General features: G+C 35.5%; 1 protein-coding gene and 1 long non-coding RNA gene across 2 annotated transcripts; both read right to left on the reverse strand.

Moving 5' to 3' along the window:
• Positions 1 to 617: 617 nt before the first annotated feature.
• Positions 618 to 6,908, reverse strand: LOC140154219 (cytochrome P450 3A17-like). Its single transcript, XM_072176823.1, has 10 exons — positions 6,822 to 6,908; positions 6,027 to 6,146; positions 5,561 to 5,646; positions 4,899 to 5,047; positions 3,640 to 3,773; positions 3,136 to 3,288; positions 2,174 to 2,391; positions 1,747 to 1,884; positions 1,180 to 1,330; positions 618 to 776 (listed from the first exon to the last, which is right to left on the reverse strand). The coding sequence occupies exons 1-10, from the start codon at positions 6,891 to 6,893 to the stop codon at positions 681 to 683; spliced, it is 1,317 nt and encodes a 438-aa protein (XP_072032924.1). The 5' UTR covers positions 6,894 to 6,908; the 3' UTR covers positions 618 to 680.
• A 288-nt stretch (positions 6,909 to 7,196) lies between these two features.
• LOC140154220 (uncharacterized) lies at positions 7,197 to 10,421 on the reverse strand. The gene is made up of 3 exons (XR_011859267.1): positions 10,194 to 10,421; positions 7,758 to 7,851; positions 7,197 to 7,249 (listed from the first exon to the last, which is right to left on the reverse strand). It is a non-coding gene; the product is annotated as an uncharacterized lncRNA (long non-coding RNA).
• Between the last annotated feature and the right edge of the window lie 800 nt (positions 10,422 to 11,221).

Raw genomic sequence — 11,221 nt, forward strand, 5'->3', positions numbered from 1 at the left:
GTTATGCGTTTGTTAAATTGGGAAAATACTATGTTGATCAATTCCCTTGCTTTGCTGAGTGTCATTTGTACACCAACCTTTATAGAAAGGCGAGTTATTTTAGAACATTACAACATGCTTTTTATACGTCATTGTTCACGTATAGACATATATACGTTATTAGGTCATCATCCTTAGGCCTATACGTCATTGTTCAAGGCCTTCATTATTATCTCTGACAACCGTTCTATTTTAGCCATAGCTTTCTCAATTTCCGAGAAGTCCGATGTAGAAACTTTCGATGTGAAATCCAAGTTGTACTCGCTTTTCAGCTCAAGTGCCTCGCTAATATGAGCTCCATCATCACATTTAAGTCGTGGTGATCGCATCGAAGCTGAGAGATGGTCTGATAAAATTCCGCGTTTGGAAGCCTCAAGGACGGCTTATTACGTCATCCGGATATGTTCAGACTTGCAAAACAGTTTAAAACTTGTTTACATCATTCCATCATGCTTATTGCGTCATCCAGACACGTTCAGACTTGTTTAGAACCCATTGTTACATCATTTCAAGTTCTATTACGTTATTTCCAACCTACCTCCGGTTTAGAGGTCAAAGGTCACTTCCGGGTCAGGTCAAAAGGTCAATCCATTCTACCGATTACCCTATACTACTCATTAATTTCCTTCACACGGGCAGTACTACACCTGTCGTGATGCAGAATTCCTTGATACAAGTTTCAAAATAACTCCATCACGTGGTGTGAGTAAACCAGTTGAACCAAGAACAGGTGGTACCTGGAAGTAGTAACAAATAATGGTGATTAAAAAAGCCATTATGCGTGTGCAAATAATGTAATGTGAAGAGCACATTTTGCAGAAAGTCCTTTCCTGTCTCATAAAAATGAAGGAATTCTTTTGGAAAATGTGAAACACGATTCCTACTACTATGTGCGATAATTGGAGTTGGAGGTGCCCCTCCTCTTTCTAATTTTTGATGAGTTTCTGAAACAGGGATCAAGAAAATCCCTTGAATCACAACCCATCAAGCGTTTATGAAGGCAACGAGTGTTGCTGAAACGTAGGCTACGCAAGTAAGTGCAATTTATGGATCAGATACATGTAATAAGAACCTTGTCTACTGAGTTTACTACTATACCCATCCTGATGGATCTGTTCAACAATTATACATTTAACCTACCTGTGTTTCTAAGCAAGTTTCTAATCTGTACAAACGAAGTAGATGAAGAATAGCGAGTTTAATTTGAAGAAGTACAAATTCCATTGCGATACAATTCCTTGGACCACCACCAAAAGGCAAATAGCTGCACTGGGTAATATGCGACTTAAACCTGTGGGAAAGAGAGATATAATTAGAATGAGGAAGAAGTTCACGGGCGAAGTTCACCCTTAACATTATGGTATATGGATACTGCTGCAAATTGTGTGCAGATTGATCTGTAACTTTTGATCGATTTTTTTTGTTTAAATACCATAATAAAAAATAATTAGGGCTATAGGGCCTATATAAACGTTTTTACATAGTAAAATAAAATAAAATTATTGAGTCATGCGAATATTATTCACCAACAAACGCCTTTTATGTCAAGCATGTCTAGGCATCAATAGCTGAAATTTAGGAAATAAGGCAGATGACACTTCGGCAAGACACAAATGACCTGTTGAAGGGGTCTCCATTTTTACAGGACAGGCACGTGTAGCAAATAATCGAGAATTTAAAACAATGTGGCTCCTTATCATTGCTTACCGGTGAGGATTAAATTTGTGAGGATTTGTCCAGTATTTCGAATCTCTATGTATTGACCAGACCGGAATACATACAGTCATACCAGCTGGAATGGTAATACTTTCATATTGGACCGTCTCACTGCAGACCCTATCAAACCTGCAAACAAAATGATTGAAAACATTAATAATAATAATAATAATAATAATAATAATAATAATAATAATAATAATACTAATAATTATAGATAGTTTCCTTGCATGAAAATTTATACTTGAATGTACTTATCATCATTACAATAAAAAAGAATGTGTAAAACATCCCACTTTGAGCGATCCTGCATGTTTAAAGGTAGCTATACTTTGATCAGCTCGTAATCGGCGGGCCTTATAACATCGCGGATTAATATCAAAATACGTCTTTTTATACATGTTATAAGTCTACTCACACAACAGTGGGTGGATACAACCTCAGTGCTTCCTTGATCACCATATCCAGATACTCCATCTTCATTATTGCATCATAACTAATTGAATCATTATCTTCTAATTGGTCTATTTCCTTAATTAGCTCATCTTGGGCGGATGTATGGGTTGCTATTGCGTAACATATCAAACACAAAGCCGTCGATGTTGTCTCATACCCTGCCAACAAAAATCCTAGTGTCTGGAAAACAACCAATAAGAAGGAATAATTTTTAACCAACGCCATCATCATGAATTTGGTCTATATGTGACTGGACACTACGAATCAGCCGTAAAGTCGGCCCGGTCAATTTTGTTTTATTTCGTGTTTAGAAAATATATATCATAAGCTTTAAAATAGTCATTTGACTTCAAACGATATCCAGAAGCGGGGTTATGGTTTGTTGAACTCTGCTCCTTCAACAAAATGGTACCCTTTTTCGGTTCTACGTGTGTCTCTTTTTTCCACATTGCTGGCAATAAAGTCATAATTGGCGGTAATTTCAAATCATCCCCAAGTCAACGAGGTTCAGCCTCAGGAATGTCCTCTCATTGTTATTGTTGGTTACACATATAGACAAAATACAATGCAATTGTAACCCAGCACTTGAACAGGATTTAGCCAAAGCAAATACAGACTAGAGCTATTTAATGATTCTTTATGTAGAAGATTATTATCCTCTTCAGCAATAGGATTATTGATTGGTTTAAACGCTATCAAATGAGAAACATGTCGCGCCTAATTGAGACACCTATGAATACGACCTTCACACATATTTTGCACTTTATCTCAGAATACAATTTGCCGAGTTTACGGCTCATTCTTAGTGTCCACTCACATATATGGAACATTTGAAGGTACTCCAATTAATCGCTTATATTTTTGCTGTCTGACTTCATCATACAATTATCTTGCTGTATCTAAATTTAATTACTATATACTAACTTGTGCCATAATTTGATCTGGAGACGCTTCTGCAGCCTTGTTGACATGACGTATTCCTTTCATGTCGTTGTTGTTTCCGTTTTCCTGCATGTTTTCCTCATGATGTACATTCCTTTTGTGTGCTTCTAGAACTCCATTAAGTAGAGTGTGTTTCTGAGAGGAACGATATCAAAATATATTTTCATGATTAAATGACACCACCTATTTCTCATACCAAGGAAATTTCTACAAACAACAACATGGAGTTGCGATGAGATCACCACCCGAAAGTGGTAAATGTTTGTAAGGAAATTTTCGAGCAGAAAGCCTTGCAATCATATACCCTGGCGTCAAGCCAAACTCTGGCTACGTTTTGTCGACGACACCTTCGCGATTCTTGAGCGCGCCGAATTATTTGCTGTGATATTTGGATTTTTCGTTAGGCCCGCGTTTTTACAACATCTAACTACTGTAACTGGCCTTAATAGAGCGTATCTGTTAATTTTATTCATAAACACAGCTCACCTGTAATGCTAACGGTATCTGTGACATGGACTCTACTGATTTTTCTACGGTATTTCTAAAGTATTGCATAGACTCTGTAGGAAATAACCCCACATTGAAATAGTTGAACAATGGAGCCATCCACGGTAACATCGCTGTAATGGAATCAACAATACAGTAAGAAATTAGCTCTTTTGATGATTTGTACATATTTAATATCTACGAATATTGTAGTCATTCCGGTCATTAAATTATTATACTGGCATCAATCTTTGTTAAAAATGGCATTTTGGCCCAAATTTGACCTCACAGATGAATTGATCAAGTCTTTGCCATTCAAAATATGTATACATTTATATTCATTACACCAACAATTTAGCAGTTATGAGGCCTGAAAGTTTCCATAATTCCAGGGTTCAGACCAACCTTAAGCCATGATACCCGTTCATCAAGTGAACGTGGTATCGTCCAGCGTATCAATTGAACGCCGTGGAGCGAGCTATTGTCCGTGCTTTGACAAATGATTCACTTCTGGTTGGCTCTCAAAACCGTACGGACGTAACCAGGCTATCTTCTGATGTTTAGTTTAGATTGGTAAACAAGATGGCGAATATATGTTCATCATGTCTTGCATGCACGTGAATTATATTCAATTATACTTATTGTGCAGCAATGTGGCTCTGGTATTGGTAAGACATAATACATTATGTTATTTTGATCGGTTTGTCTGATGATGTAAATTCACAATAAATCTCTAAAACTTATTTCTGTTTCATTTTGTTCATTTCGTGTCAGTCATTTTTCCCGCTCATTATCCCCCATCCCTTGGGTACCTCGCTCTACATTTTCCTTTGGCTAATTCCCCAATTTAGCTTCATAATAAGTGGTGGAGAATATGTTTCGGTTAATATTTTTATGTTATTTGGAGTTCCGTTTGTATTTTTTCATTTCTCGCATGCACTCACACACAACATACGCCCCCTTAAATAGCTTCATAACCCCCTCCCTCAATTTAGCTTTATAATAGTTTTGACACTTTTGAGCTTTTATGTCGATTATTTATATTTTATACTTGTACAAATTTTATTATATTCCCGCATGACTTGTTGGACTTAGCTTAGGAAAATGTTTACTTGTATAAATTTCAAAAGTGTCACTTGGCCGAAATTACATCTGCTCTTTGCAATGTCAGTACATAATTTTTAGAATTTTTATATCCGTATTCGATATAAGTTGAAGCTGACACATTTTTTAAAAATTACACTAGTAGTTTTACTCACAAGTAACAAAGAGAGGTCGACTGAAAGCACTAGATTGTTGAATTTGCTTAGAATGGTGAATAAACAGGTGATGTGTGTCGTGAAATGTATCTAAATGTAGACCAAATGCAGAATTAGCTATTGAATCCAGAGAATAGGCATCGAAGAATCTGTAGAAAAACATACATGAGAACAAAAATGTAGGGCGTCCGTCAATGGGAAGCATTGCAAAGGGTAAAATAACCTGAAGGAGCATTTGGAGTCACTCATGACCCATATTTTTGTAGCGTTTACATGATAATTCAGTGGTTAAAGGGGCATTTCGTGATCCACAACCTCATTCCACCCACTTATCTATATCATCTAGGCTACCATCTTGGACACATAATATTTCTTGCCGATTCGATCGTGAAAGAAATTCTCCGATTGTATTTTCAGACTGTAGTAGTCGACACCCAGTAATTACAACATAAGCCTATAAATTTAAATGAAGCTGTGCAATAGCTTGGAAATTCAAAATTGGAATCAACTGAAATTTTGGAAATAAGGTGTTGTCGTCGATATATTGCTCCATACTGAAAAAGAACAATCATGTTGAAATCGCGAAATGTCTCTTTCAGTAAGTATTTTTTTAAATAAGATTTTTTTGGCATCGTAAATTAACGGTATTGTATTTCGCTTACCGTTTTAATTGTAATGGGTTGTCATTGATAGATCCGGCAACGTTTTTGAGTAACACACTACAATTGTCATTCATATGTTCATACATCTGTTGAGAAAAGTAAAATTAAGAAAGAAAAAAAAAACAGAAAGAAAAATAAAATAAAATCGGTATAATTTAAAAATAGAGCACATTATTATATTGAACGGAATCTGATAACCTAATAATATTATCGCCCCACATTCCACGAACTAGAACACTATAGACTAACCTCTAATTTATTTATATCATCATTTGCTCGAAGCTATTGTTTTAAGTCATCCCAGGTATGCATAGCTCATTATGGACGTGGACGTCGCTTTGGAGTTATTTGGTCAGTAAATGTGTGTCATATACTTGGTATTGTTATATCTTACGTTGTTTTGCCATGCCAGGAATGCAAAGTTCGTTATAATTAGATAGGGGCCTACTTGGTCAGTCCAACTTACCCGCCGCAAGCTGTTATCATTAAACACCGTTGACAACATCTCTCGAGTTTGATACCATTCACTTGGATCCTCGAGTTGACTCAAAGATGTATCAAATGGACAGGATTTCAATTCATAAACCTGGAAATTGTTTGAAGAATATATTGTTATAACGCGCGTAGGCTATTTGCAAAGAGACACACAATGTAGTTTTTCCTCGCACCGGACAACCTTTGACTGTAATAAAACTCCGTGCAGCTCCACGTATTTGTCCGCCTTATAATATACATCATGCACTGTATCCATCAATGCCAGAATACCTTACTGACCGTTCTTTAACAATACTCTGAACGCATTACAAGTAACTCATGATAGTGAGCTTGTCACCTGTTTATTTATGTTTTTATCATGTGTAAATTTAATTTGTAGCTTAACCGTGGATGCATTTTTTACTATGTGTAATTTAAGTTGCAATCTAAGATGTAGCTTTAAAAGTCTATTTGTACTGTGCCTTCATCTCCCTGATAGGCGCTTTATAAATGCTGTCTAATATAATAATAACAAAACGCCAAGTTATTTGATAACCATGATAACGTGATCTAATGATTCAGTAATACATCAGGCATTCTCTTGTTCTAGAAAGTTTACCAATTTTATTGAGAAATAAGTATATTTGTATTTAGTTTTGCCACATGGCTACCAATCACAGTGCGTATGTTTGGCTTCACGTTCACTATTTTATTGGACATGTACATGCATGTGTTTCTTTACTTGTTTATTCAGTTTTTGTTTCTTTGTTATTAAATCTGGATTTACCCTACGATTTGGGAACTTCTTGAAGTCCTTATGAAGAATATTGGCGAGTAATTCAGGTTCGGCGATGAGCATGTATGGTGCCTGCCTCTCAAAAGCTCTGTAGGAAATAAAAATGAGTTGAAATATACACAGATAAAGCAAGCTAAAGCAGTCTAAGCAGTTATCAGAAAGTAGGCGAACATTCATGCAAAACGCAGTATATTCGCAAAACAAACTTCTGCATCAAATGAATAATTACTCAATAAATCACGACGGATCTAAGTGGACAGTCGCATCGCAGATATGGATTCGCTATTCTTTTGAAACTTCTGCGAGCTAGTGCATACAGTATACAACTTTCAAATTTCTTTTAGTAAGATACAGAGGTACACTCACCCCACAATTCTTCCAAACTTTCGTATCCATTCTGCATGTGTGTACTGTAAACCCTGGAAAATATTGTTAAGATATAAAATATTTCATCTCGTGGTAAGAACAAATATATTTGTACAAAGCTAATATAGTTCGGTCTTGATAGGATCAGAATCAGAAGCTATCAGACAAATATTGACAAAGCCGGCTTCGAAGGTCCATAAGTTATACACATTAATCCTCTTGAAAGAAAAAGCCTACAATAATAGAACTAGAATAATTTTACTCCCGGCTTTATATTTTACATTTGGAAATAATAAATGTCATCAAAAGGCTTAGGTCTGAGATATAGCCTGATCCTTCCTTGACATGCTTGATAGGCCTATAATAAAACGTGACAAAAGCTTTGAATGATAGGCTTATATCACATCAAGGTAACTGTTAGCATCCACAATATTTTTTATTTGATTGACAATACATGATTTGCATGATTTTTCAACAAGTTAAGGTTTTCGCTTTGTCCCACTTCTTGTTGAACTCGTCGAAACATATTAAAACTTCGTGGGTTGTGACGATTTATCTTACCTTTGAGACGTCAAACATATTTCCGAATACAGGTTTGGGGAAGGGTCCTTTAACACCGTGTCTCCAAAATAGCGCGTGACACCATGAATCATATCTACAGAGTAAACCACAGAAAAAAAATCATAAACGTAATGTATAATTATATTTTCTTAGGGTTTTCAATAAATGTTATTCAAATTCAAAATATAAAAAATATTAAATAAAATCGACCCTTTCTTTTTGTTATTATGGGAGTTAATAATTATGTTTAAAAGGAATCTACAAATCGTCGGGAAAGTTTATGCATCTAATTCAAGCTTAAACACGATGTTTAAACAAATTATTATTTTTTTAAATGTATGCATGAACCGGGGGATTGAACCTAAGTATTTGCATATTAATAGGCGGTAGGATAATAAGCGGTAGCAACATAAAAACACAAAAATTTATGGAAAATTCAATTTCATTCACAATGTTTCATCATTTTTTTTATAATTCTCCCATTTTTTCTGTCACCCTGGGTAAATAATACTTAATAGTCTATTGTTAATTATTTATGCATGAACCGGGGGATTGAACCTAAGTATTTGCATATTAATGTTTTTGTCTTATTCCCAATTTCATTCAACCTCCACCAGCTTCTTTATGATAAAATGTCAGCATAATCATCATCATCATCATCATTATAAATTAATCAAAATTTGAAAGCCCTAACTGAATTAAATTCCATACCGTAGTCCATTAGCAAATATTATATTATATTATATTCACAAACGCAAACATGCTATATTGGTGACCAAAGAGAGCTGGCTAGGAGAAACATTGCAAACAAAGGTATCCATCAATAACTATAATAAATTCAAGTACCATTCTTCCATTAAACTGTTTTTGTGCATATTCTGAGATGGTTCTTTTTCTCAGGCAGGATACATTAATTTATGTACAGACCAACGATTTTAAAATAGGCTAGCTGTTATTAATCATATTAATACTATCTTCAGACGACTGAATCCTTGAATCATTGCTTACCAGATTATTGTATTACGATAAATACAATAAAATCTAAAAGCAGCTTATGATGTAAATCCTACATTTCATTATCTAAACTATCGCAAAATATGTGGGTGGACAGCTCTCAAATACATGGCGAACAGAATAATTCAGAAATTGCTGTTTAATGTATATCACCTGATCACAATTGTGCAATTCAGCATTGTATTTAGTGAGGCATTTATGCACAAAATTTGAAAAACGTATTAACCGTGAGGTCTTCAACCACGGAGAACAAAACCTCGTTTTGCTTTTATAGAGGCCTTGCATGTGACGTATCATCCCGTAAATATGGCGGACTACTCAAGTGCATTCAACAAAAGCATGATTGCAATCTACCGTGACAGTTCGTCTCGCTCATATAACCCTGCACTACGATCGAATAGGTTGATGACAACATTTGATTGAATGGACTGCACTCCGCCATAACTACGGTGAAGGACACCGGTTCAAATCCTTTGTTTGGAGCCAATCGATAAAAGAATGCAAGGCCTCTATACAAGTTACTATAATTGCATTTAAGGCGAGTAGGGGCGGTACCTGAGCAAGCGGTGTTGTACTCAAGTATTGAGTAAAATCAAGCCCATTATGCTCATGAAATGGTGTGGGTTTATATGTGCCACAAGGCTCATTGTATCAAATAGCAAAACTTTCCTTTTGGCCTATTATTTGTCATGACTCAATAAATGCAATATGGAAATATAATGTGGCCAGTGGCTTTCTTCACTCATTTCCTATAAGATCAGTAACTGTATATTATCCTGCAGAAATAAATTGTATTATTTAAGCAGAATTTATACCAAAACTGGTAACCTGACGACTCGCCTTAACCTAGTTTTCTTCCACTGGTGTTTTCTGCTATCATTAGCTGATTATGTGTATCTAATTAAGTTATCACAGAGAAATACTCATCCCTTTGATAATCAGTGCTGTACTGATATATAACGTTGTTGTATTATCATTATTGTAATATTGTTTGATTTTGTGAGTGATTGATTTGTTGTTTGTTGGGGTGTATGTAGAATATGTATGTTTGTTTGTTTGGGTGTTGTTTATTTTGGTTTTTAAACAAAATGTGGTTTACAACAAACATAATTCGAGGGTTGAGAGCCAGAAAGCCTCAACTCACAATCAACTGCTCACATAAAATGAGCATAAAGTCGTCAGGGCACTATAGAAGATACAACAAGATTCAATAGAAAACAAAAGACAATGTGATTGAAATATGGATTTTTGAAGACCAAAGCAAGGAACCAACTTTATGCTCAATTTCTTACGGCTTTCTGGTTCTGAACCCTCGATCTCCCAGCTCTAGCTCAACTACTGTGATTTTATTGGGTTTTTCCATTTGAAGACGCTCAAGTTTTTTGTTTATAAATAAATAAAGAACAATATAGGCCTACTTACGTGAAGTACAAAGTGATTATTCCGATGCAAATATTCCAGCAACTGACGTATTCCCAAAATTCTCCGATGTATTCCATTTTAGAGGTTTTAGCTGATATGAAACAGTATGTGGGAACTTTGGTTCTGTGCAAATAATACTTGCAAAAGCCTTCCGCAACTCACATTTGCACAGTCGGTGTGTTAGCGAGCTTTCCTCTCGTGTGATATTCACGAATATTATCACGATTATGCAGCAGTTCAATTGGCAAATATATTATGCTTGAGTGGTTCAGAAGGCTAAAGATCGGACAGTAATTCAACAATTCATTTCTGAATTTTACCATGGCAACAAATATAGCTCCACTTTCCACAGACCATGTATAGGCTAAATATTTGTAAAATTATCCACAGAATTCTGCACAAAAACAAAAATGATTAAACAGCAGCAAAAGCGTATTATCTTTTAAAGTGAGCTACTGCGTGAGAGCGCTCTTTCAACAGCAACAAAAATACTGCTGTGCAAAATTTCTTGTTCAAAGTGAGAAAGCAAATATTGCAAATATGGGAAAAAGTCACTTTATTATTTATCGTTTGGTTGCGAGTCTCAGCTCGGGTCATGTGACTGGCAATTGTGCAAACACTTTACATTCCAATTGAATATAAAATGTCAAAATTATCATATTATTTAAGTGACACAAATCACACATTCATGCTTGACAGTGAGTTAGGGCTATGCAATATCTGTTCCCCGGATTTTGACTTGCCAAAATCTCTTGCCCTCCCTTTCAACCGGCCAAATTATTATTACACAGCCCATTGTATGCTAAAAACGTCATCGGCACTGGACTTTCACTTCAGAGATTTTTGGCAAATCTTATTGCAGACGAATGAAATGCAACAGTTTAAAAAACTAATTTTGACGATTATCCCCACCGATAGTACATTTGTAGCAAAGCCACTGAAACGATTAATGATTGCGTCACATCTTTTTTATACTTTTTTATCATTCTTTAGACTCCCGGGTTTAGACTACACTCTAAATGAGAAAG

The sequence above is a fragment of the Amphiura filiformis genome, chromosome 6 (assembly GCF_039555335.1).
Source record: "Amphiura filiformis chromosome 6, Afil_fr2py, whole genome shotgun sequence".
Classification (NCBI taxonomy): domain Eukaryota; kingdom Metazoa; phylum Echinodermata; class Ophiuroidea; order Amphilepidida; family Amphiuridae; genus Amphiura; species Amphiura filiformis.